The sequence below is a fragment of the Phyllostomus discolor genome, chromosome 9 (genome assembly GCF_004126475.2).
Source record: "Phyllostomus discolor isolate MPI-MPIP mPhyDis1 chromosome 9, mPhyDis1.pri.v3, whole genome shotgun sequence".
Taxonomy (NCBI): Eukaryota; Metazoa; Chordata; class Mammalia; order Chiroptera; family Phyllostomidae; genus Phyllostomus; species Phyllostomus discolor.
In genome coordinates, this window is record NC_040911.2 from 87,186,065 (window position 1) to 87,212,355 (window position 26,291).

General features: G+C 41.3%; 1 protein-coding gene across 2 annotated transcripts in view; it reads right to left on the reverse strand.

Moving 5' to 3' along the window:
* LOC114506643 (ubiquinol-cytochrome-c reductase complex assembly factor 1) overlaps positions 1-15,535 on the reverse strand; it is a 99,570-nt gene extending 84,035 nt beyond the window's left edge. For both annotated transcript variants that reach the window (XR_004899383.1, XM_028524430.2), the window contains exons 1-2: positions 15,417-15,535; positions 2,624-2,728 (exon numbers count right to left, since the gene is read on the reverse strand). Coding sequence is in view for 1 of the 2 variants with exons in the window: in XM_028524430.2 (XP_028380231.1) it covers positions 2,624-2,728; positions 15,417-15,440 (129 nt within the window). In the remaining variant the exon portion in view is untranslated. The remainder of the gene's footprint in view (positions 1-2,623; positions 2,729-15,416) is intronic.
* Between the last annotated feature and the right edge of the window lie 10,756 nt (positions 15,536-26,291).

Consider the following 26,291-nt stretch of genomic DNA (forward strand, 5'->3'; position numbering starts at 1 on the left):
CCTCTCGTGCGCCCTCTACTGGAGACCTGGCCCACAACCTGGGCAATGTGCCCTAGACTGGGAATTTAACTGGCGACCCTTTGGTTCACAGGCCAGTGCTCAATCCACTGAGCCACACCAGCTAGGGCTAAGGTAGTAAATTTAATGTTATGTTCTTTTATCCATATTTTTAATATTAATTAATGTTATATATCATTTAAAAAAAGAACCATTGATGGATGCTAAAAGTAGTGAGCAAAAGGATCAGAAATAGAATACCTGCATAGTCTCAAAGTTATCTTCTCATGTGATACTAATTAAATATAGAAAAATGATAACTCTAAAGTGGGGGAACCTGATAGACACCAATTTAATAACCAAGTGACCAAAGTTAACATCACTAGTAATAAGACATATTGGTATGTCTTATTGGTATGTCTCCTATACGACTTACTGAGAAAGGAACAACATCACTTTTCCCAAAAATGTATAACCTCAATCTAATTATTAGAAAATATTAGACAAACCCAAATTGAGAGACTACAAAAGTACCCTTCATTAGGGGGAAAAAACTAGTAATACTGGAAAAAGGTGTGTTGATTAGTTAATATTACTATATCAATGTTAATTTCCTGGTTTCAATAAGTGCACTACAGTTATATAGGGTGTTAACATCTGAGGAGGCTAGGCTAGATGAAGGGTATATACTATTTTACAACTTTTCTGTAAGTTTAAATTTTAAAAAAGCAATCTCATCATAGTATGACAGAACTTCAAGAGACTATTTAGAAAAGACAGAGATGAGTACAATGTCCCTAGCTTTTTGAAAATAATATGGTTATAACACTTGACACTGCCTTAGAGATCACCTAACACTACGACTCATCCAACAAAGGATTCTTTTTTTTTAATCCTCACCTGGGGACTTTCTCTTCATTGCTTTTGGAGAGAGGGGAAGGGAAAGAAACATCTATGTGCAAGAGAAGCATCAATCGGCTGCCTCCCATATGCTCCCAGAGTGGGAACTGTGCCCCAACCAAGGGTCATACTTGTCCAGACGCGGGCTCACACAAGACCACACCCACACTGAGAACTGAACCCGCAACCTTTCAGTTACAGGACAAAGCTCAACCAAGCCACACCAGCCAGGGCCCAACGAAGGACTCTTTTATATCATGCCCTTAACATACAGTCATCAACCACTGCCTCAGTGATGTCCAGCAAGAGTAAATTAACTATGTCAAAACGCAGCTCACACATTCCATTATACCACAATTCTAATTAATACAGTTCTTCCTCATTCTCAGCCAAATCTGCCTCCCTGCCAGACATGTACCTGAGAACGTTATGCTCAGGCACAGGATTCCAACCCGGGGTTCTCAAACATGAGAACATGCTGGGTTGGCCAAAAAGTTCATTTGTTTTTTTCTGTAAGATGGCTCTATAGTAGCACTTGGTTGTCTTTAACTTCATTCGAAACAATTTTGTTAGACTGTATTGTGACAGCTGTCATATCAGGATGTATTTAAAAAAAACTTATCAAAATTGGTGAATTTTTGTGTAGCCATTTTAATATTGAATAAAGATGTAAGAAAATAAGCAACATTTTGGCACATTATACTTGATTATGTCAAGAATGGTAAAAACTCAAAAAAGGATTTGTGCACTGTACAGAGAAGGTGCTGTGACTGATTGAAAGTGTCAAAAGCAGTTTAGGAAGTTTCGCGCTGGAGATTTCTCACTGGACAATACTCCACAGCTGGGTAGATCGGCTGAAGCAGACAGCAATCAAATAGAGACTTTGAGAACAATCAATGACATCTACATTAAAGACTATAATGGCAAAGTTTTGGAAATAATTTTAATATCAAACAAAGGCTAAGTAAATAGAATAACATGTAATCATTAAAAAATATAATTATGAAATCTATCTAACAACATAAATAGTATCTGCTCTAATAAGTGAAAAGGTACCAAAACATGAAATTCTGTGGATATTTATTAAGGCACTGTAGGAAAAAAATGAGTACAAACACACACAGACTAGGAAAAAAACAGCAGATGTTTTCAGGTTTGAAGTCATGAGTGATTTTTATTTCTTACATTACTAAATTATTTGTATGTTTAACAAAAGTCATTAGAAAAAAAACTTTCAAGAAGGGTTCATAGTAAACTACAATAAATCATGAGTCAATGGTAAATTAAGGCCTCAAATAATTCTTTGGATTTAGTGCTCGTAAACACACACACACACACACACACACACACACAAAACAACAACAAAAAAAAAACACAAAGAAAGAAACAAACATTTCTTCCCCCAAATAAAAGTGTCTATGAAAAGAAAACTGAAGAGAAGTTAACTCAGATGAATATCTGGAAATACTCCCAACAGTAAAAAATCATCAGGCTGTAGCATGGTATCCCAGGCTAGATTCCACTGTTGGGGTATTTAGAAGCAACGCCCTAGACACCATACAGTAGGAATCAGTCCTGAGCTGAGACCCAGAGACCTACAGAGACCCAGAAGTGGTCTCATGAGTTTTTTTCCATCACACAATTTGGTTGGCTAATCTATAAGTACTTGACCTTGGCACACAAACACTAGGGTTTTCACACCAACCAAAGGAAAAACAAACCTTACCTGGGAAGTGCCAAACAGAGGCCTGCCCCACCGTCCCTGTGTAGGAGACAAAGGTACCAGCCAGCTGCATACTGGAACCCACTGGGAGATGCTAATCTGGTTCCTCTAAAGAAAGAAAAAAAAAAGTCTGTCAAGAATCTATATCAAACTCAACATGTAGAAGGCAAAGAGCATATATAAGTTTAAAAATCCCGGCAGAACAGGGCACAGGAAAGGAGAACATCCAAAGCAGGACCAGGATCAAGCCTCCCCGCGGCTGTCACTTCAAGGATTAGATGTGCCTTAACCTGTTTGTGATCCACGGACTGAAAGAACTCTAGTGAGACACGACTCAAGCAGGGGACACAGGCTGCCTCTCAGGAGAGGAATAAAACAAGCAGACTTCAGGCATTTGACAATAAAAGCATCGTTTAAATTAGCGTTTGCAATGCCTTTTCAAACTGATTTATCTGTTATTCATAGAATTCTTTTATAGTGAGCAGTGCTGGGATTACCAGCATCCCCAAAATGATAAAGAAACTAGGGCTGAAATTTGGGGCTGGGAAAACACACTCAGGCAAATTGATTCCCAAGACAAAAGAGAGATTAAATGGCTGAGCTATGACTGTGATTCAGTTTTTCCCTCTGGCATTACTGACCTCAGAAACATCTCTGGGCCAAAGTGAAAGGCTAGGCTGGAGAAAGGAGAAGCTCTATCTTGCTAAATGAGAAACCTACTTTATTTTATGAACCTGAAATACACTCCACTGTATAAATGGCATCCATGTACACAGCACTGGAAATCTCTGTTATAGGAACCAACTCAGGGGAAACCAAGGATTTCTTACACTTGACCAGGAGACCTTATAGGGTCACAGTGAGGGCTGGATACACAAATTATTTGAAAACAATTTTCCAAGCATAAACTACAACACAGGAGTCAAAGTTCTGGATTCTACTTTAAACTCAGCTACTCTAATAAGATCTCTACACATAATTCAAACTCTATGATGCTCAGTTTCCTCATAGCAATTATTGGTAATACAGTGGTACCTCGGTACTTGTCGTTAATCTTTTCGGAACTCATGAGGAGTGCTGAAATCAACCAGTACCTAATGATGAAGCACTTTCTCCTGCGGAGTGGCATCACGGCTCACACAAGTTCTAGCAAGTGCAGTGAGTCCCTAACAAGTGCCCAAGTGTTGAAACATTTTTTTCTCATCAAAATGCAGTGAGTACAGGATTTGACAAGTTCTGAAGCCAACAAGTAGTGAGGTACGATTATTCTTATGAGCACTTACTACGTGCCAGACACTTTTCTGGTCACTTACATGAACTCATTTAAACCTCCCACTTACCACCCAACAACCTAGGTATATTGTTATTGTCCCAATTATATAGATAGAGAAACTGACGTATGGATAAGTGACTTCCCAAGGCCACATAGTTAATAAATGGCAGGGTTAGGGTTTGAACCCAAGCAGCACAACTCCAGGATCCATGATAATTTATGGAATGAAAGGACCACAGGAGTATCTCCAAAGTCCCCTCTAGCTCTAACACTAGACCTAGTCTTGAACCAATTAAACCACAGCATAGTATGGTAGGAAGAGCCATGTACTAGGAATCAAAAAGCACAGATCTGATTTCTGGCTCCACTGTTAGTAAGCGACAAGTTATTTGTTGCTTTCTCTATAAAATTAAGAAAAATCCTTGCTTTTCAGGATTTTAAGAAAAATCATCAAATGTGCCTTGCTGTGTATGCACTTCAGTAACTATTAAGTTAAATCTGAATCTCCATTTTCCTTACGAGTAGGTAGGAAGGGGCAGAAGTGAGGTTAGAATGTTAAACCCAGAGATGCTTTCTAAAGTGTCTCATAGTTCTAAATCTGTACCAACTGTTTCCAATAGGCCACTCATGGCACTTTGCTTCAAATGAAGAGTAAAGATTAAAAATATTTTATTTCAGCTGAGGTTTGATCTGTTGAGATGGTTTTCAAGTGAGAGACGGCTACTAGGTTTTGTTAAGTAATGCTGACGGGTTTACCAGAATCATTCGGTGTCAGATGTTCCTTTCCTAAAAATGTAAATATGGGATAAGATGAAACTTCTGCAGATTTAGGCTCAAAGAAGTGGGGGTTGGGGGGAGTAAGAGAAAATTACAAGTAGAAACAATGAAAACTTTTGGAAGATTTTCTGAAGAATTTCATCATATTTTTTCTAGGGTCAACAAAATTTTGCTCCGTAATTTTGGCTCTACTTGGTCTTCTGACAACATGTTAAATCAGTTCTTATTCAAAGAAAGGAACAATCAGCTCCGTTCTGTCCTTCTCCAGCCCTGCAACAACAATGCCTGTCTGACCCTTAACTGAAACTGCTAAGGTATATATAGCAGGAAGGGTGTTTGAATCCCAAGCCTGCCATGAAATAACTCAGTGACCCTGAGCTAAATTACTCAGTTCTTTGGGCCTCCATTTTCCCTTATGTAAAATGGGAATAACAAAAGCTACCTCAGCTGCCTGGCTGGTGTAGCTCAGTGGATTGAGCATATGCTGTGAACCAAAGGGTCACTGGTTTGATTCCCAGTCAGGGCACATGCCTGGGTTGCAGGCCAGGTCCCCAATGGGGGACGCGTGAGAGGCAACCACACATTGATGTTTCTCTCCCTCTCTCTCCTTCCTTTCTCCTCTCTCTAAAAAAATTAAAAATAAAATAAAATCTTTAAAAAAAAAGCTACCTCTCAGGAGTGTTCCAAGGATCATTTGTAAAAGCACTTTGGTAACAGTAAAACACACACACAAAGGCATCATTATTGTTATTAACAGCTGTCACTGAATTATGCAAGTAAACCCCTCTTTCCCCAGCAAACAGTCAGCAGCAAGAACCACTTCCTTAAAATATTATTTTGAACCTGTAATTCCCTTTCTCAGAATCTTGCAGGAGGCTCCATCCACCTCTTTAGTCAAACTCACACAGCCAATCTTTACCAACTGGACCCCGGCAGACTCACTATAGTTGCACACCCTGCCTTTATTTTCCACTTAGCAGGTCTGGAGCCCGACTCAAATCCTATGGTTTCAGAATCACCACCCCACTCCACATGAGCTAACCCCCTGGCAGTCCCTTCCTCTGGGACTCTCTTCTCCACCCAAACCACGGGCTCCCTTACTTCGGGGCGTCTCCCTAGACTCCAAGTTCTGGCTCTGCTGACCCTATCCAGTTCTTTGTCCTTTCCTCCTCTTACAATATTTCATTTAATAAACATAAATCTGTGGAAGTGCTTCTCTCCCTCTTATAGGTACTAATACATTCCCAGTTAAAATTATTGCTCTAACTTAGGATAATATATATACCATTACTAAGTGGGAGTTTTATTGTCTTTTTGCCTCACCAACACTTCAAAACCAAAATTTTAAGGATAGGTTTTGAGTTATTTTCTATGCATTTTATAAAATGCATGCAATTTTATTTATATTCCAAATCATTCTGACAGCCCAGCTCTTATTTTTACTATTCTTTAATCAAGCCACTAACCAATCTGTTTCTGCATGTAGTTTTTAAGATACATAGTATTTACTTTGGCTCACTCATGAGCCGGAAAAGGCTTTACAGGTAGTCAATTCTCCTATTCCCTACAGTTACATTTTATAAAGTGACCACAAGTAGAGTTAGCAAATAGTGAACCATTGCTCCTAGGGGAAATGCAGGGTTAGGTTCCTGCAAGCCTCCATTCACAACATTTTCATCAGCCAATCAATACATAGCCTTGTTTTATGTGTTTCTGTTTAAACATACCTTATTTAATATATATTATTGATTCATTAACATTGAACTCATAGCCAATGGCAAGCACTGTAACTTACTCCTGAACATAACTTATCTAACATACAAATTTTCCCCATAATAAAATAAACATCATGGCCTTTTTGCACTTTGTATCATTAGCACCTACCACTATACTTGGAGGCCATTTTAAACAAGGAAATCACCAAAAAAGCACTAAAATGCAAATAAATACATAAATACATACACACATACCCATGGCACTAAATAGACCATGAAAAGGATAACTGCTTACAGTCTAAAAGCTGAAACAAGGAATAGAGTATGACCTTGTTCAACCTCAGCAAGAAACATGCATGTTGTAGCTCAAATTTTTCACCCCCTTGCACACGTCCACAAATGAGTGCAAAAGCTCCATGAGTATTGGTTTTGGACTACAAATAAAATTTAGCAAGTACCACCCTGGCAGGCATGGCTCAGTTGGTTGGGCTTCATCCCGCAAACTGAAAGGTCTCCAGTTTGATTCCTGGTCAGGGCACAAGCCTGGGTTGCAGGTTCCATGCTCCATCCCAGGATGGGGCACTTGCAGAAGGCAACCAATCGATGTTTCTCTCCCTCTCTTTCTCCCTCCCCTTCCTCTCTCTATAATTTTTTTTTAAAAACATTTTTTTAAAAATTTAGGAAGTAGTCCCCATTATCTACAGGGGATAAATTCCCCCCCCCCCACGCCGATGCCTGATACCATTTCACTTAAAGGAAGCACTTTATAGCTTCCCCTTGGAGTATGTGAATTGCCAGCATCACTAGTCTTGTGCCTTGGGGCCATTATCCAGTAAAATAAGGATCACTTGAACACAAGAACTAAACAGAAAAACAATAACAAACTCTAATAAAGGAAAAAACTGATTTCCAAAGATGTTATATTATTTGAAATTTCCAGTTTTCAATAAAAACTTATGAAACACGTAATTAAAAAAAAAAGTCCATACACAGGGGAGAAAATATCAACAGAAACTGGCTCTGAGGGAGCCCAGACATTAGACAAACTAGACAAAGGTTCTGAACCAGCCATTTTAAATAGTTAAGAGCTACAGGAAATCTTATCTAAAGAACTACAGCAAAGTATGAAAATGGTGTCCCACCAGAGAGAGAACACCAATAAAGAGAGAAATTAAAAATAAAAATTCTGGAGTTGAAAAGAACAATTAAAAAAAAAAAACCATGTCACTAGAGGGGTGCACAGCAGACTTGAGCAGAGGAATCAGTGGCTTTGAAGATGGATCAACTGAAACCATCCAGCCTGAATCACAGAAAGAAGAAGAAGAAAGAAAATTTAACAGAGCCTCACAGACCTACAGAACACCACCAAACATACCAACATATGTATAATGCAAGTCTCACAAGGAGAGGAGAGAAATAAAGGCACAGAAAAATAAATGTTTGATCTGTAATAGTGCCAACAATAAAAAAAGTTTTAAAAATGAAAAAAATATTATAAAATAAAATATTTCAAGAAATACTGGCAGAAAACATCCCAATTTTTATTTTTAAAATCAGTTTATAAATCCTAGAAGTTCAACTAACCCCAAGTAAGACAGACTCAAGAGATCCACAAACAGGCATATCATAACCAAGCTGCTGAAAGACAATAACAAAGATAAGATCTTGAAAGTATCAAGAGAGGTGATTCATCATTTATAAGCGATCCTCCACAACATTAAGAGCTAATTTCTCCTCAGAAGCCATGGAGGCCAAAAGGCAGTGGAATGAAATATTCAAAATGCTGGAGGAAAAAAGATGGTCAAACAAGAATTCTGTATCTAGCAAAACTATCATTCAAAAGCAAAGGAAAACAAAACTTTCCAGATAAATACTGAGGGAATCTATCAATAATGGATTCCTGATCAACAACAAATACTAAAGGGAGAACTTCAGGCTAAAATTAGACTTTTGACACTACAATAATGTAAATTCACATGAAGTAAAGTGCACTGGTAAGGGTAGCTATTTAAACAAATTAAAGATCTAGTATAAATGTATTTTTGCTTGTAATTATTTTTACTTTTTAAACAACAACTGAATAAAACAAGAATTATAAATCTATGTTGATGGGGACAAAATCTATAAAGATGCAATTTGAATGACAATATTGGCACAAAGGAGGGGGAAGGAATGGAGCTGTATATAATCAAAGTTTTTATATACTGCTATTGAAATCAAGATAGTAATAATCTACACTAGTGTTATGAATCAAGATGTTAATTATAATCCCCAGAGCTAACACTAATAACAAAAAAAACAGCAAAACCTTATACAATATACAAAAATTAACTCAAAATGGGTCAAAGGCCTAAATTTAAGACCTAAAACAAGGAAACTTGTAGAAGAAAAGATAAGGGAAAGCCTCATGACATTGAATGTGGCAATGATTTATTGGATATAACACTAAAAACACAAGCAACAAAGGAAAAAATGGTTAATGCTCTGACCAGTGTGGCTCATTTGTTTGGGCATCACTCCACAACTCGAAGGGTCACTGGTTCGATTCACGAGCAGGGCACACGCTCGGGCTGCAGGTTCCGTCCCTGGGCAGGGTGCATACAAGAGGCAACCAGTAGGTGTTTCTCTCTCACATCGATGTTTCCCTCCCTCTCTTTTTCCTCCCTTCCCCTTGGCATATAAAATATGTACACCATCACTAATCATTAGAGAAATGCAAATCAAAACTACAATGAAATACCACCTCACACCCATTGAGATGGCCATATGAAAAACTATGAACAAATATTGGTAAAGATGTAGAAAACTGGAACTCTGTTTTGCTGGTAGGAATGTAAAACGGTTCAGCTGCTGTTGAGAATGGAATGGTGACTCCTTAAAAAATTAAACATATGTTCCAATAATTCTACTTCTTAGTTTATACCCAAAAGAAATGAAAACAGGGACTCAAATAGATATTATACAGCCTTATGTTCAACGTAGCACTATTTCACAATAGTCAAAAAGTAGAATAACCTAAGTGTCTTCTGATAGCCGAATGGACACACTAATGTGGTATATATACACAATGGAATATTATTCAGCCTTAAAAAGGAAAGACATCCTGACACATGCTACATCTGGACAAACCTAGAAGACATGTGCTAAGTGAAATAAGCCAGTCACAAAAGGACAAACACATAGTGATTCCGCTTATATGAATTACCTATAGTAGTGAAAATCAGAAAGACAAAAAGTAGAACAGTGGTTGCCCCAGGCTGAGCACAGGGGGTCATGGGGATTTACAGAGTTTCAGTTTTGTAAGATAAAAAAAGCTCTGTGGAGGATGGTGGTAATACTAGCACAACAATGTGTATGCATTGAATACCACTGAACTGTATCCTTGAAAATGGCCCCTGGCCAGTGTGGCTCGGCTGGTTGGAGCATCGTCCCATAAAATGAAAGGTCATGGGGTCGATTCCCAGTCAGGGCACACGCCTAAGTTGTGGTTCCGTGCCCAGTCAGGGTGTGTGCAAGAGGCAATCGATTGATGTTTCTGTCTCTCATCAATGCTTCTCTCCCTCCCTTCCCCTCTCTCTAAAACCAACGAGCATGTCCTAGGGTGAGGATAAAAAATAAAATTAAAAATGGTTAAAATGGTAAATTTTACATCATGTGTATTTTACTGAAAAAAATGTTTAAGTACAGAGTAGCTTTCTGCAATTTTCAGTACTGTCAAAGAAAAGTAAAAATGATCACTAAGGCCCAGGGCAGCTCATAAAACTATGATAAGCAAGGCACCTTGCACTGCTCAAATGTCCAGTTCCCCTGCTGGAGCTACTCAGCAATGGCAGTGTTTCAGTCCCCTCCTCCTTCCCAAACCCATCACCGGAGAGGGGAAAAGCACTGGCCAATAAGTCTGAAAGAAGAAAAAGTAAAGGAAGACTAATGAGAATGTTTCAGGAATACTGCCTGTCTGTGGTTCAATTTTCTTATCAGTAAAATGGGGAAAATAACAGTGCTTACCTTTCAAAGGGCTGTTGTAAGAACTAAGTTCACACATATAAAGGATTTAAGAGCGCTTAGCGCGTGGTAAGTGCCCCATAAATGTTAGCTGTCAACATTATTGCCCAGGAAATCTCAACAACATCTTGCTTCTACTACATCCTTTATCTCAGTGCTCTCTCTCTCCCCTCCTCCCCCCCTCCTTCCCCTAAACACCAACTCTCCAGCTTAAAAAAATTAAAACCCTCTAGTTGGATATTCTCAATGGACACTGCTGACCTCAGACTCACAGTTAAGACTCCTCCTTCCGCCCTGGCTGGGTGGCTAGGTTAGTTGGAGCATCATCCCGTACACCAAAAGGCTGTGGGTTCGAGTCCAGTCAGGGCACATACCTAGGTCGTGGGACCCCAGTCAGAGCACACACAGGAGACCGTAGATTGATGTTTCTCTCACACATCAATGTCTCTCTCTCTCAAGTTAACCAACATTTCCTCAGATGAGGATTAAAAACAAAACAAAAAAAAAACTCCTCCTCCCTCACCCTCAACATCTAACCTCTCACCAAGCTCTACAGACTCTTTCCTCCTGAAACCATCCCTTCCTCTTTAACCACACTGCTCCTCCCCTCTTAATATAGCTTTTATCACTTCTTCCAGGATTACTTAAGTAGCTCCTTCCTGGCCTCGGAGTCTCTAGTCTCAGCTCTCTCTGATCCATCCACAACTGCTACAGGGATCTATTAAGACAAAACTCTAAAAGTGGGTATGTGCCCTGGCTGGTGTAGCTTAGAGGACTGAGTGTGAGCTGTGAACCAAAGGGTCACTGGTTCGATTCCCAGTCAGGACACATGCCCAAGTTGCAGGCCAGGTCCCCAGTGGGGGCCACGTGAGAGGCAGCCACACACTGATGTGTCTCTCCTTTTCTCTCTCCCTTCCCCTCTCTCTAGCAATAAAATAAGTAAAATCTTTTAAGTAAATAAATAAATAAAAGTGGGTATGTGTTTACTATGTTGACTTTTTATAACTTTTTTAACACTTTCAAAATAAAATTGTCTAATTTCAATTTAAAAATTAGAGAAGAAACAAAAGTGCTCCCTGAAGAGTGGTGGTTTTTGGAGGAGAGAGCAATAGGAGAAAAAGAATTGCAAAAGGGTAGAAAGAAATCTGGGGGAGTGATGGGTATGTTCATTATTTTTATTGTGGTGATGGCTTTTCAGAAGCATACCAGTGTCAAAACTTGTCACATTGTACAATTAAATAAGTACAATTTATTGTATGTAAATTATTCCTCAATTTAAAAAATTTACACCACAATAAGTTCAAAAAGGATAAAAGATTGAAATATAAGTCGTGACACCTTAAAAGTCCTAGAGAAAAACATAGGCAGTAAAATATCAGATATCCCATGTAGCAGTATTTTTGCTGATATATATCCTAGGGCAAGTAAAATAAAGGAAAAAAATTAAAATGGGACTATATCAAATTAAAAAGCTTCTGCACGGCTAAAGAAAACATCAGCAAAATGAAAAAGGAACCCACCGTATGGGAGAACATATTTGCTTATGATATCTCAGACAAGGGTTTGATCTCCAAAATACATAAAGAAATCATACAACTCCACATCAGGAAGTCAAACAATCCAATTAAAAAATGGACAAAGACCTGAATAGACGCTTCTCCAAGGAGGACATACAGATGGCACTAGACATATATGGAAGGATGCTCAACATCACTAGCCATCCAAGAGATGAAGATTAAAAACACAATAAGATATCACCTCACACCAATCAGAATGGCTATCATTAATAAATCCACAAACAAGCGCTGGCGAGGATGTGGAGAAAAGGGAACCCTAGTGTGCTGTTGGTGGGAATGCAGACTGGTGCATCCACTGTGGAAAACAGGACGGAATTTCCTGAAAAAACTAAAAATGGAACTGCCTTTGATTCAGCAATTCCACTGCTGGGAATATACTATAAGAATGCTGAAACACCAATTCAAAAGAACTTAAGCACCCCCATGTTCATAGCAGCACTATTTACAATAGCCACGTGCTAGAAACAGCCTAAGCACCTATCAGTAAATGAGTGGATCAAAAAACTGTGGTACATTTGCACAGTGGAATACTACACAGCAGAAAGAAAGAAGGAACTCCTACCTTTCACAACAGCATAGATGGAACTGGAGACTATTACACCAAGTGAAATAAGTCAGTGAAAGACAAATGCCGCATGATCTTACCTATAAGAGGAACCTAATGAACAAAATAAACTAACCAGCATAATGGAACCAGAGGCATGGAAACAAGAAACAGACTAACAGCAACCAGAGGGGAAGCAGGGAGGGGAACAAGGGTGGGAAGAAGGGGGAGGCACTAGTCAAGGAACATGTATGAATGACCCATGGACAACAGGGTGGGGAATGAGTGTGGAAGTGGGGGATGGGCTGGGTGGAGGAAGGCAAAGGGGGGGAACTGGACAACTGTAATAGAATAACAATAAAATATTTTTTAAAATTGGAAAAAATTTAAATGAGGGGGACAAACAGTAAATGCTCCTAAAAAGCCTTAAAGAATAAATCTTCCCATGCCTTAGCTGGATAGTTCAGTTGGTTACAGCATCGCGTCCTGGATATGCCAAGGTTGTGGTTTCGATCCCTGGTCAGGGCACATACAGGAATCAAGCAATGAATGCACATATAAGTGGAACAAGTTGATGTCTCTCTCTCTCTCTAAAAATCTGTGGACATAACAATTTTTAATACCTCTTCCCTTGCTTAAAATACTTCAATGGTTCCCCTCTGCCTCAAGATAAACCTCCAGCTCCTAACCATGTTATAGAAGCCCGGCCTCCTCCCCTGCCATTTCCTCATAAGTGCCCTCTGAGTTCAGCCACATAAATCTGTTTAGTTACTTGGTTGTCTAGGATTCTTAGCACAAGCTAATGCTTCTCTTCGTATGCCCTTTCACCCATCCTCTAACTGTGCTCTCATTTAGTTCAGGCACCTTTCCCTGATGAACGCCTACTCTCAGAGTAGGTGCCTCTCTACTCTGACCCCATAGCACTTGGTATAGACTTCTATCACATACTCCAAGTACTGTATTAGTCTTCTGTCTCTCCTATTGGGTTATAAAGCTGAGAATAAGGTCTATGTTTCTGACCCTCAGTTCCTAGAACATAGTAAACATTCAAAGGGTTGCTGGGCTAAAAGGGAAGAAAAGCATTTAAACATCACTAGTATCAGCTGATTCTCTGATCAATACTATCAAATTTACTGTTCAGAAAATCTGAGGCTCAGAGATGTTAGGTGACTTGCTCAAGGTCACACCCATTGTAAGTAATGAAGCCAAGCTTTCAGCCTAGGCCCTTCAGACTCCTAAACGTGCACTTTCCTGTATTTATGAGGTCCTCACAGTGCCTAACCCAAATGTCTCTTCAGAGCAGGCGATCAATAAATATCCGCTACCTTCATGTTTACCAACACTTTCAACTTGTCCTAAGGGGACTTCCATTGCTTTGTCACACACTACATTATAACAGATGTTAAGAAGACTTCAAAGAATCACAGTATAAAGTGAAAGTGACTTTCCTTATCTAAACTTGCTTTATACCTAAGAAGATGAATAGAAAAGGATAAACAGTGCAGGGGATGACTAGTAGAAGGCAGATCCAACTAATAGAACCCACCCATAATGGAGAGGTAGATTCTATGGAAGCTCCCACCTAAAAGGAAATGAACCTGAAACAGTCCACACACTCAGGAGCAAGAATGTTTAACATAGCTGGGGCACCCGCTAACTTCCAAAACAAATCAAGGTGTTCATTGTAGGTATACAGCCCAACAAACTTTTCATCTCTTCCCCCAAATATCCATCTGAAGAACTAAGTAACTCAGGACATCCTCGTTGCCATTTCCTCCTCAGTCCTCAGATCTGAATCCGTTTCTGGCCTTGCATCAACAATTACTCCACCAAGTGGATTTTAAAAACATGTTATAAGAACTATTCTTCAAACAAATAATCTACTGAGCAACAATCGCAGGCACTACACTTAGCTAGGCTAACAAGAAACCCAAGAAGCAAAACTGCAGTCCTTGTGAGCCATACAGAAAAAGATTAGAAACATAAGTGTAAAGTAACAACTCAAAAGATAGCAACAGGCAAGAGCAGAAAGTGCCTGCTATGCAAAAAAACCATGTCCTTGACCCAGGTTTTGAAAGACTTGCTAAAATTATACTCTCCCATCACACCATGGTTAGCAACAAAGCTCTGTATCCTCCTAACTTTTCCACTGCCACTTTCTTTCTTTTTTACTTCCTAGAGATTGCAATATGCTAGAAAGATCGGGACTGAATCACAACAGGTGCAGTAGCTTCCCATAAGGGTGCTAAGAAATGGAGTGGTCCTTCCTTCTCTGCTCCATTCTTCAGTCATTCATTCATTCATTTGACAAATATTTATTGAACAGCTACGGTATGTCAGACACTGTGCTAGGCAAAGTGAAAACGACAGATACGACCCCGGTTCTGGTGCAGCTTTCAACTTAATAATATGATCGTTAAGAACTGACTCACTGATCTCTGAAACAAATCCAGGGAACCTCAGAATCCGAAAGAACCGCAGATTAACGTCCTCACTTTTCACATATGGCACCTGAGGTCTGAAAGTGACTTGCCCAACTTCACACTGTATTTCAGTGACATAACAGACGCGAGATAGAACCTAGGTCTCCCGAAACTCCAATCAGTGCCCCACGTGCTGCCTCTCCCTGAGGGAAAGGTGTCACAGGTGTAGACTACGGAAAACCAAACTTCATCGAATTCAGGTCGGATGTCACTCTCCTTTTCCTCCAAAGAGAAGGGAGACACGGCCAAAAGGGGTAAAAGGGGGTGGGAAGCTGCCTCAGTTTCCCCGCAGAGAGGCGGCCGCGCAACCTCGCTGCCCCACGGGTTCCACTCCTGCACTTCCCTCCAGTTTCTCCCACCCCGTCCTCTCCGACTCCAACCCCAGGGCCCAAAGGACGACCGTGTAAAATTACTCCTTCACTCACAAGGACTCGCACCAGCAACGCCATGTTCCTCAACAACCATTTCCGGGTGAAGGGTGAGCTTCCGGAGTCCCCGCGGCCACCACCGGCGCTCTCGGCTGTCCCTTAGCTAGCGGGTGCCCGGCAACGGCAGCGCAGGCGCACAAAGGCCGCTGCCCCGCGAGCTCGCTCTTCTTGGGTGCGCGAGCCTGCTGAGGCCCATACAGCCCACGGGACGCACCTTCCTCCCTCTCTCGTCTACACCTGCTGCGTCGCAGAGGCTGAAAAGCCCTCTCTGCAATACCGTCCTTCCTTGACCTCTGGCTTCGGGGTTCTCATAGCTCTTTCCTTAACCCCCAACTCACCAGCCTCACTACTCAGCACCCCCTCGTCAGAGCCCCTCATCCTCTCACGAAGTTCCCCACCGCCCAGGCTCTTGGGAGCTCCCTTGAAAGAGCCTGAGAAAGGGTAGTAGAGGAACACAGGACACGAGTGAGTCCTGAAAGTCAGGGGAAGGGGACAGTCACGTGCTGACCTGAGGTCTGAAGAGGAAGGAGCTTTGGGGGTTTCTGGTTGTGTGGTTGTTTAATGGAAACATCTTCGAATACTGGAGGAAATTATTGTAGAGATGAAGATGCAGGAGAAGGAATAAAGGGTGCAAGGAGTTCCCTGAGGAGGTTGGAGAGAAGAGGCTTGGCTAGAGGACCCCTTCCAGTGTATCCCAAGAATAGAGTCGGTGCAGTGCTCCTGGGGTTGATTGGGAGCAGAGGGACAGGATGCTGAAGGACTTGTGCCTTTTCATTCAGTCAACAAAGACCCAGTGCATGTTCACTTAAGTCAGGGGTGTCAAACTCACTTTCACCGGGGACCACATCAGCCTCGAGGTTGCCTTCAAAGGGCCAAATGTAATTTTAGGACTGTATAAATATAACTACTCACTAACAGCTGAGAACTCAGCACTGCCAGGTAGAAACAAAGTGCGGGGCCAGATAAAACAAGGTGGAGGGCCGGATTCAGCCCGTGGACCTCGTGTTTGCCACCTGTGACTTTAGTGCTGGACAGAAGACAGGTGTGGATACTGGCTTTCGCAGAGCTCATTGTCTGGTGGAGGAAGCACACAAAAGTTAGTAAGCCAATGAAAATAGAAAATAACTTAATATTGTGTTAAGTGCCGTGAAGGAAACAGCTAAACTAGAGAACAACATGGTAAACTGGATTTAGAGAGTGTAGCCAGGTAAAGCCTCTCTGAGGAGGTGATGTAGAAGTTGCAATCCAAAGGATAAGAGGGAGCAACCCATGGGAAGTGACTTTGAACACGCTAGTTGATCAGCAAACACTGGGAATGTGAAAGAGGGAAAGAAGATTCCAGGACAAGAGTACTGAGATGGAAGAGAACAAGGGTTTATTGTAAGAATCCAAAGAAGACCAGGGTGGTATTGGAATTAATTGTAATTAATTTAAAGAGATAATTGAGAGAGATAGGTAGACTGATAGACAGAGGCTAAATTATGCAAGGACTTCTAGATGAAGTCTAGATTTTATTCTAAGTATAGTGTGAAACAGGTAGAGAATATTAAGCAAGGGAAGTTTGGTTCAGGTTTAGGAAGCTGACTTCAGAGAACTGAATGGGGGTGTTGCTGGGTAGGGCATGGGAGAATAGGGGGAGGAAATGGGGACAACTGTGAACAATAAAAAACTTAGCCCTGGCTGGTGTAGCTCAGTGGATTGAGTACTGACCTGCAAACCAAAGGGTGGCTGGTTTGATTCCCAGTTAGGGTACATGCCTGGCTTGTGGGCTGGGCCCCTGCTGGGGGTGCACAAGAAGCAACTAGGCATTGATGTTTCTCTCTCTCTCTCCCTCTCTCCGTTCCCCTCTCTCTACAAATAAATAAATAAAATCTTTTTCAAAAAAAGTTTGGGCAAAGAAATAATGGGAAATAACATCTCATTATTAATTAAAAAAAAAAAAACTGCCCTGGCTGGCGTAGCTCAGTGGATTGAGCGCGGGCTGGGAACCAAAGTGTCCCAGGTTCAATTCCCAGCTAGGGTACATTCCTGAGTTGCAGGCCAGAACCCCCAGCAACCGCACATTGATGTCTGTCTGTCTGTTTGTCTCTCTCTCTCTCTCTCTCTCTCTCTCTCTCTCTCATCTCCCTCCCTTCCCTCTCTAAAAATAAATAAATAAAATCTTTAAAAAAAATTTAAAAAACTAAATCTTTTAAAAGGAAGCTAACTTCAACTACTATATGTACAATAGAATGAATCAGAGTGAATTAAATGTGAAAACAGAAGAGCAATTAATAGGCTAATGGTCTCTGAACACTAATGATTTTAGTATTAGTTTTGTTTTTATGCAGAATATAAATATTTCCCTCAATAATCTTTCATATGAAGGATTTCATCAGCTGAAATGAAGATGCTTTCTGCACTCAAGCAGGTAGCTTCCCTATGCAGTACTGAAAAACAACAGTGTAGTGCCCCCACACGTAAGTTAAGACAAGTGGCATCACTTATTAAAAAGAGATGAGAAAAGCATTCTTATTAATCAGACTCGAGAAGCAAATGTGATAGAAAAACTGCAAATTTAAGACCAAGTGAATAATGCACACAAGAGACGATTAACTGAGATGTTGCAGACAAGAAAGAAAATTGAAAAGATACTGTATTAAAGACGTTTAATTTCCTTTCTGATGGCTTCTATTTTCTCCGTGAACTAGAGGAGTTTTTCCTACTTAGGAATGCAGTTGGTTTGAAAGTGTAGTTTAGAAGAGTAGATGTAGCTTAAAGTTATAGAGAATGAAAGAAAAGGAATCCACTGAAACATGGAGGATCTAGTTGAAATCGTTGACTCTTCTTTTTTAATTTTAATTTATTAATTGTAAATGGAAAGGAGAGACATGATTACATTTTCTTTTGTAAAAATTAGCATGTTACAGATGAAGCTAAAATCCCTTTTACCACCACCTTGAGCCCCACGCCCTCTCACCCTTCTCTAAAGTTGCATTTCCTTCCAGATCTTTCTTAATGCTTTCACATACATATCCATATTCCCTTAGAAAATATATCATTCTCATTGGTATGGGTTTTTTCTTTCTTTTTTTTTTTTACTTACTTGACAACATGCATTTTATTTTGCTGCTTCCTTTTTATTACTCAACAGTTTCTTTTTTAAATTCTCTATATGTTGCTCCATACAAATCCACTTCCTTTCCTTTTAATAGCTCTTCTATCATATGATAGAGTTGACAGATAGTTTCCTTGTTGTTATTCTTATAACCAATATTTTCTTATTTAATTTTGTAATGAATTGATTTTGAAAGAGAGAGAGACATGGATTTGTTGTTCCACCCACTCACGCATTCCCTGGCTGATTCCTGCATGTGCCCTGACTGGGGGGCCAAACCCACAACCCTGGTGGATCAGGGCAACACTCTAACCAACTGAGCCGTCCTGCCAGGGCCAAAGCCAATGTCTTCTTGAGTAATCTTGTGCACTTAAGAACAAAACTTTTAGTAGCGCCAATCTACTTCTATGTGATTTTTCTTCAAAATCATTTGCTAGCCTAGGATTAATAGAGGAGAGAGCTGGTGGTTGGACTAAATAAAGGATTAGCTCTCTCAGGGTCACGGAATGAATGTCATCAGCACAAAGAAGGTGATGATATTGTCAAGAAGGTTTCAGTGATAAGTCAGGAAATCTGTACAGTGAAAAATATACAGAAAGGACGAGGCTGTTAGGAAAGAAGGGGCCTTAAATGAGTAAAAGAAAACGTGATGAACAAAACTGAGTGAGAGCTTAAAGGATAAGAAAATGTCGTCAAACCATGAAATTTTTTTAATTTAAGATTTTAGGGTTAGAACTGTTCTGAAGAATGACAAAGTGCAGGGGGTGACTATGGACGAAAGTGGCTGAAGTGAAGCAGAGGTGGAAATACCTGGAATGGAGGCTTTCAAAGAACTGAGAGCTCATGATTAAGAATGGGTCATTTACACAGACGTTTAGTTACCTGGGATGATGGCTAGATTTGGAATGAAGAGGCCTGACATCAAAGTCTGTGATAAACAGAGAGTGTCCATGGAGTTGGAAGTAGCATGACCGTGTAGCATGCACCTTAAAGGAGCACCAGGTAGAGGGGTAATAGCTTGAAAGTCGTGCTGGAAAACAAATGAATGAACATTCTGTCAGTCTTAACACACACTGGGTATAAAATAATCACAAGCAACTTCCCAAAGAAGGAAGGCTACAGGGGAAGTAATATTCAAAGAGTTTCCTTCTTGACAGAAAGAGACAGAAAGTAGGAGGAACTTCCTGGGAACAGGCAGAGGATATAGACTAGTTTGTCTAGCGTGGAACCCAGGGAGGCTGCGGGTTTCACGTGGACTCCCTCACAGTGCTCCTCCCGCTGCTCCTCAGCCTTAACTCCCCAGTGCTGCTCAGCTTCTCTCCACCGCCACTGCTCATCAACTTCGGTCCCCTCAACACTCAGCCTGAAGCCCCAGCAATTTCCATGGTTGTCTCAAAGCTCCCTCTCCCTCCCTACATTTCATCTTTCTCTTTATACTGTCTATACCCCTCAGAATTTTAATACTTCCTTGTAGGCACCATATTGAAATTCAGTCATTCATTAAAAATATATATATCTGTGGGGTTTTTTAGATTTTATTTATTTATTTTTAGGGAGAGAGGAAAGGTGGGAGAAAGAGAGGGAGAGAAACAGCAATCAATTGCCTCTCTCCTGCCCCCAACTGGGGACCTGGCCCAAAACCCAGGCATGTGCCCCGACTGGGAATCAAAACAGCAAACTTTCAGTACACAGACCAGCGCTCAATCCACTGAGCTACACCAGCCAGGGCCACTGAAACATATATATGTATTTGCTGAGCATTTCTTATGATCCAAGCCCAGGTCTAGATGCTGAAAATACAGTAGAAAATAAAACAAAGCTCCTGCTTCATGGCATTTATATTCTTGTAAAGGAAGACAAACGATAGACAAATAAATATAATCCAATGTCAGGTATTGGTAAATGCTAAGCATATTTCACTGAATTTGATCAGAACTGTGAATGAAATGAGAGAGTGACCCATGTCAGTATCTCAGAAAAGGGCATGCTTGGCAGACAGAGCAAGTGCCAAGGCCCCAACATGGGAGAATGCTCGGTCCTTCCAAGGAAGAACAAGGAGGTTATTGTGGCTGGAGTCAAACGAATAAAAAAGAATATGGTAGGAGATGAAGTTGACAAAGTGGCCGTAAGAGGCCAGATCTTGGGGGACCTTGTTGGCCACGGTAAAGACTTTTGATTCTATCCTTAGTGTGTGATAATGTACATATAAAAAAATCACTGGAAGGGTCCACAAGAAACAGTAGTGGTGGCTACGGTTGTTGATTCTGAAGAAGAGGATTGGAGCCCTGGCTGCAATCCTCTGTAGCTCAGTGGATTGAGCACGGGCTGCAAACCAAAGCATTGCAGGTTTGATTCCCAGTCAGGGCACATGCCTGGGTTGCAGGCCATGGCCCCCAGCAACTGCACATGGATGTTTCTCTCTCTCTCTCTTTCTCCCTCCCTTCCCTCTCTAAAAATAAATAAATAAAATCTTTAAAAAAAGAGGATTGGAGAACCAAGAGGATAGGTATGAAAGGTAGACATACTTTCTACTATACATCCTTTTATCTTATTTGAAATTTGTACCATATCTATATGATTAGCTTTAAAATTAAAATAAAAACATCCATGTCACTCTCAAAATCTAATTCTGAAAAAAAATTTACTGATTGGTTTTATGGAAAATACAGAGAAGTAGAACTTGGTCCTTGCCTTCAAGGATATTACAGTCATGGGTGTAAAATACACATTCACAATTTTTTTATAAAATTCAAAAAATCACTCTGGCTGCTGTGGCTCAGTGGGTTGAGTGCCCGCCCGAGAACCAAAGGGTCAGAGGTTCCATTCCCAGTCAGAGCACATGCTGGGCTTGCCGGCCAGGTCCCCAGATGAGGGTGTGTGAGAGGCAACCACACATTGATGTCCTCCCTCTCTTTCTCTTTCCTTTTCCCTCTCTCTAAAAAAATAAATAAATAAAATCTTTATTTTTTTTTTGAAAAATCAAGTGGGACTCCTATCTCACACCATATGGTAAATTAACTCAAAATGCAACATAGGCCTAAATGTAAGAGCTAAACTACAAAACTTTTAAAAGAAAATATAAGAGATTATAGTCACAAACTTGTGTTAGGCAAAGCCTTCTTAGATACAACAGCAAAAGCACAGATACCAAAAGAAAAGTAAGTAAATTAGACTACATAAACATGTAAACCTTTGTGTTGTAAAAGATACCATCAAGAAAATGAAAAGATGTGGAATAGGAGAAAATATTTACCAATCATATATCTGATAAGGGACTTGTCTCCAGATTATATCAAGAATTCTACATTTCAATAATTAAAAATAAACAATAAACACTAAATTAAAAATGGGCAAAGGCCTGGCTGGTGTAGCTCAGTGGATTGAGTGCAGGCCTGTGAACCAAAGGGTCAGAGGTTCGATTCCCAGTCAGGGCACATGCCTGGGTTGTGGGCCAGGTCCCCAGTAGGGGGCATGCAAGAGGCAACCACACATTGATGTTTCTCTCACTCTCTTCCTCCCTCCCCCTCTCTCTACAATAAATAAATAAATCTTAAAAAAAGATAAAAATGAGCAAAAAATTTAATTAGCCATTTCTCCAAAGAAGATACACAAATGACCATCAAGTTAATGAAAAGGTGGTCAGCGTCATTAGTCATAGGGAAACACACACACACACACACACACACGAACACATACACGATGAGATGCCACTTCTCACACCCTCTAGGTGGCTACAATCAAGCAGACATATGATACAAAGTGCTGGCAAGGACGTGAAAAAACTGGACCCCTCATACATTACTGATGGGAATGTAGAATGGTGCAGCTGCTTTGGAAAAGAGTCTGGCTTTCCCTCAAAGTGAAAAAACATACAATTACCATATGACCCAGTGATTCCATTCCTACGTATACATTCAAGATAAATTTAAATGTGTTTACACAAAAATTTTTGTATAACTGTTCATCACAGCTGAAAAGTGGAAACAAATGCCCATTGACTGGTGCATGGCTAAATAAAACATGGTTATTATACAGCAATAAAAAGGAATAAACTTATACATGCTACAACATGGATGACCCCCCTAAACATTGTGCTAAGTGAAAGAAGACAATCACAAGAAGCTACATTTTTTCATAAGTATGAATCAATTTCTATGAAGTGTCCAGCTGCCCACTCTCATGGCCTATTTCTGGCCCTCATTACCAGAATTGTTTAACTCTGAACTTTTAAATATATGCCATTCTGTGTTCCCACCATCCTGTTATTTCAGCTTTTATCCTGTCATTCTGCCTTGTTGAGACCCCCAGGCTTTTAAACTCTTCTTAATGTAGTCTATCAGCCCCCTCTTCTCTTTACCACTTCTCCTATCTAGCTCAGACCATGTGGTCTATTATTTTCATTGTTCTCTTGCCAATATTAACTCCTTTGCTCAAATGTCTTTTTATCCTGCCCACCTGGAAAGACTGTCTTTCCAACAGTCTTTCTGTCGGGCTGTAACTGTCTGTTTAGTATATGCCTTCATCCAGATTACTGAGAACTATTGGAGAAAAGCATGCAAGGGGTCTATTGATACCCCACAAACGGGGTTACCATCCTCTGTGATGCTCAACTCTGCCCTCTTCTCCAATATGCTATTTATAGCTGCATGAGATTCCTAGGGCTGCCATAACAAAACACACACACACACACACACACACACACACACCCCAGGTGGCTTCAAACCATGGAAATGTATTGTTTCTCAGTTCTGGAGGCTAGAAGTCCAAAATCAGGGGTTTGGCAGAACATGCTGTGTCCAAAGACTCCAGGAGAGGATCTTTTCTTGCCTCTTCCTCCCCTCTGGCAGTCACCAGCAATCTGTGCGTTCCTTGCTTTGCAGCTGCATCACTGCAATGTCTGCCTGTGTCATCACACGGCCTTCTTCCTCTGTGCCTGTCTCCGTGTCTCTTCTCCTCTTATAAGGACTCCAGCCACATTGGATTAGGCCCATCCTAATGCTTTATCTTAACTTGATTACATCTGCAAATCCCCTTTTTCCAAATAAGGTCGTATTCACTAGTATGGGGGTTAGGACTTTAACGTACCTTCATAAGGGACACAATTCAACCCGTAACAGGAACCTTTTTCACATTCTTCATACTTTGACTTTGACCCCTTCCTACAGTCTCTGAAAAGATGGCCTCACCTTCTATTTCACAGAGAAAACAAAAATTATAAACCATCAGAAGGAAATACAACTTCCTACCACTAAACCAAGTACTTGCTTTTATCATCTGCATGTATCCTTTCTTCTTTGTATCATTTCATGGAAGAATTGCTGCGTTTCCTGTTTGAAGCTAATCTCCAAAGAGTTTTTTGAACTTGATATCCAAAGCTGACCTCATCATCTTCCTCTCGAAATCTATTTCTCCTTCCGTGTTCTCTTTTTTGTTGTTGTTGAATAGCGTACTGTTTACCCAGTTGCCCAAGCAAAAAACCACAGGATTCACCCTTGACTTTGCTTTCCCCTACTCTCACCATCCCAACACTCCCCAAGTCCCACTCACAGCAGAAACACACTGTCCTTGGGCTTATACACTGCATGTCTGTTAACGAAGCCCACACTTGTGCTCACATTTCAGCACCCACATGATATTCAATGGATTCACAGCCCCCTACAACACTCTTTCCCACCTGAAGTCGTGAAATCACATTCTTTTTCACATCCTGTGGTTGTACTGTTGGTTTCCTGCATCCAGATGTGTAATTTGACTTTTACCTCTGTTTTATTTAATCTCCTTTGATTCAGCCTATCACAGACTTATCATCCTAGCATCCTTTGGAATCTTTATTTTTCTTTTTCAGTCATGCATGAAAATTGAGGACATGATCTTTGCAAGATACAAGGATTCATGTAAATTGCTAAGCATAGTACCTGGCACATGACAAGCCCTCAATAAGCACTAACAATTGTGGTTAGTGTTATCACTCCAACATTCGGCACAAAGTCTGGACCAGAGTAGACTCTCAATAAATATTTATTGATTAATAAATGAATGAATCAATCAGTCAGTCAAAGATTGATGGAATGAATGAATATCTCCTCTCCGAAATCTCAAGCCTAGTAACTTTAATATTATTATCCTTCTTTTACAGATAGGGAAACTGAGGCTCAATGAGGTTAAGTAACCTGCCCAAAGTCACTCAGCTGGAAAGTGATGGAATCAAAACTGGACCTACACCTGTCTGACCTTCAGGCATACGTGCCTCATCCTTCTCCACTCTGTTTTCTCTCGTCTATACTCAGACTGGGCATGAGAACCGGGTGTGGAGTCAGAGCGCAGTCTGCACGGCTTCCCAAGGTTGTGTGTTCCAAGCCCCAGAAAACCTGGTTCTCCTGCTCATGGCCCTGGAACACAGGGTGGTGGGAGAGGCCAAGAGAGGGGCATCTCAGCACTGCCCACCTCTCGCCTCCACCAAGGGCCTCCCACTTTCTCTGCCCTAAACAATCTGCTTAGCTACTTCTCCCCAGGAGCCAACAACACTGTGTGTCCCAGAGGGGATACTTTTAAGATGAGGGAGCCAAGCCCCAGGAGAGTAATTCAACCGCTTGCCAGGACTGGAGTCGGTGGAGGCTGGGGCCCAGGAAAGGAGCAAAGATGGTACAAAGAACACTGAGCCGCATAGGGAACCTGTAGTTTCCTCTCTGGGTATCGATTTCCTTTTCTGTAAAAACAGAGGGTGATATTCCTTGCCCTGCCTGCTTCATGGGACTGTCTGAGGCACATTAATGACAACAGCTAACATTATTGGGTGCCACCTCTGTGCCAGCTACTGTATTGATTGTATTTCACATCCTCACAGGTAGCCCTATGAAACAGGTATACTGTTTATCCCTCTTCCCCTACTTTTTTTTTTTTTACAAATGAGGAAACCAAGATTCGTGGAATTAACTTACTTGCCCAAGTACTGTAAGTGACAGATGTGAAATTTGAAACTGGGCTGCCTTTTGAGCCCTTCAGTGCTGCAAAACCACGGCTGGGAGAGTGTTTCTGAATGGTCTAAGCCTTGTACCCTTCTGGTACAAGAGTGTACTGTACAAGTGTGCAGCTCGTTGTGAGTGAGCCTGGAGGAGGGTGCTGGTGGAGATGGTTCTCCAAGGAGGCAGTTGAGTAGATCCCATGGTCAGGATGGAAGGGCTCTTCCTATTCACCCCACAATTGTCCGACTGGATCTCCATGGTGTGGGGGTGGGGGGAGAGGAGTGGGGACGATACACAGTCTGACTGCCTCTTTTGTGAAAGAGAGACCCAGTGCAGGTTGAAGTGGGAGAGGACACTCCCTGGGTATCAAGCCAGAGCCACAGCAGTCAATTCAACATGGAAGCTTTTAGCAGGAAGCGCACTGAGGCTGAGGCGACATGGAACTCTCCAACGGGGCAAAGGCAGGGAGCAGCTCCAGTTTTGTCAGACTTTCCAAGAAACTAGGGACATATGGCCCAGAAAACAAGGGTGTGTAGGAGCCAGCCCCACCTGTGACCCCTCCGCCCCTGCCTCTCTGCCCTTGGGGCTCCAGCCACCCAGTTTCTACACTGCTCACCCTGTGCCCACAGCCCGCGAGGCTTGGCCTCCCTGGCACCTCCCTTCCAGGCTCACTCTCCGCTCACACACACCAGAACTCTGTCTGCCGTGGCAGCTTCTTTGTTTACTTCCAGATTTTGCAGGCCTGCCACCAGCCAAACACAACGAAGCCCAGCCAGGGAGGGAGAGGCTCCAGGCTCAGGCTGCCCCCTGCAC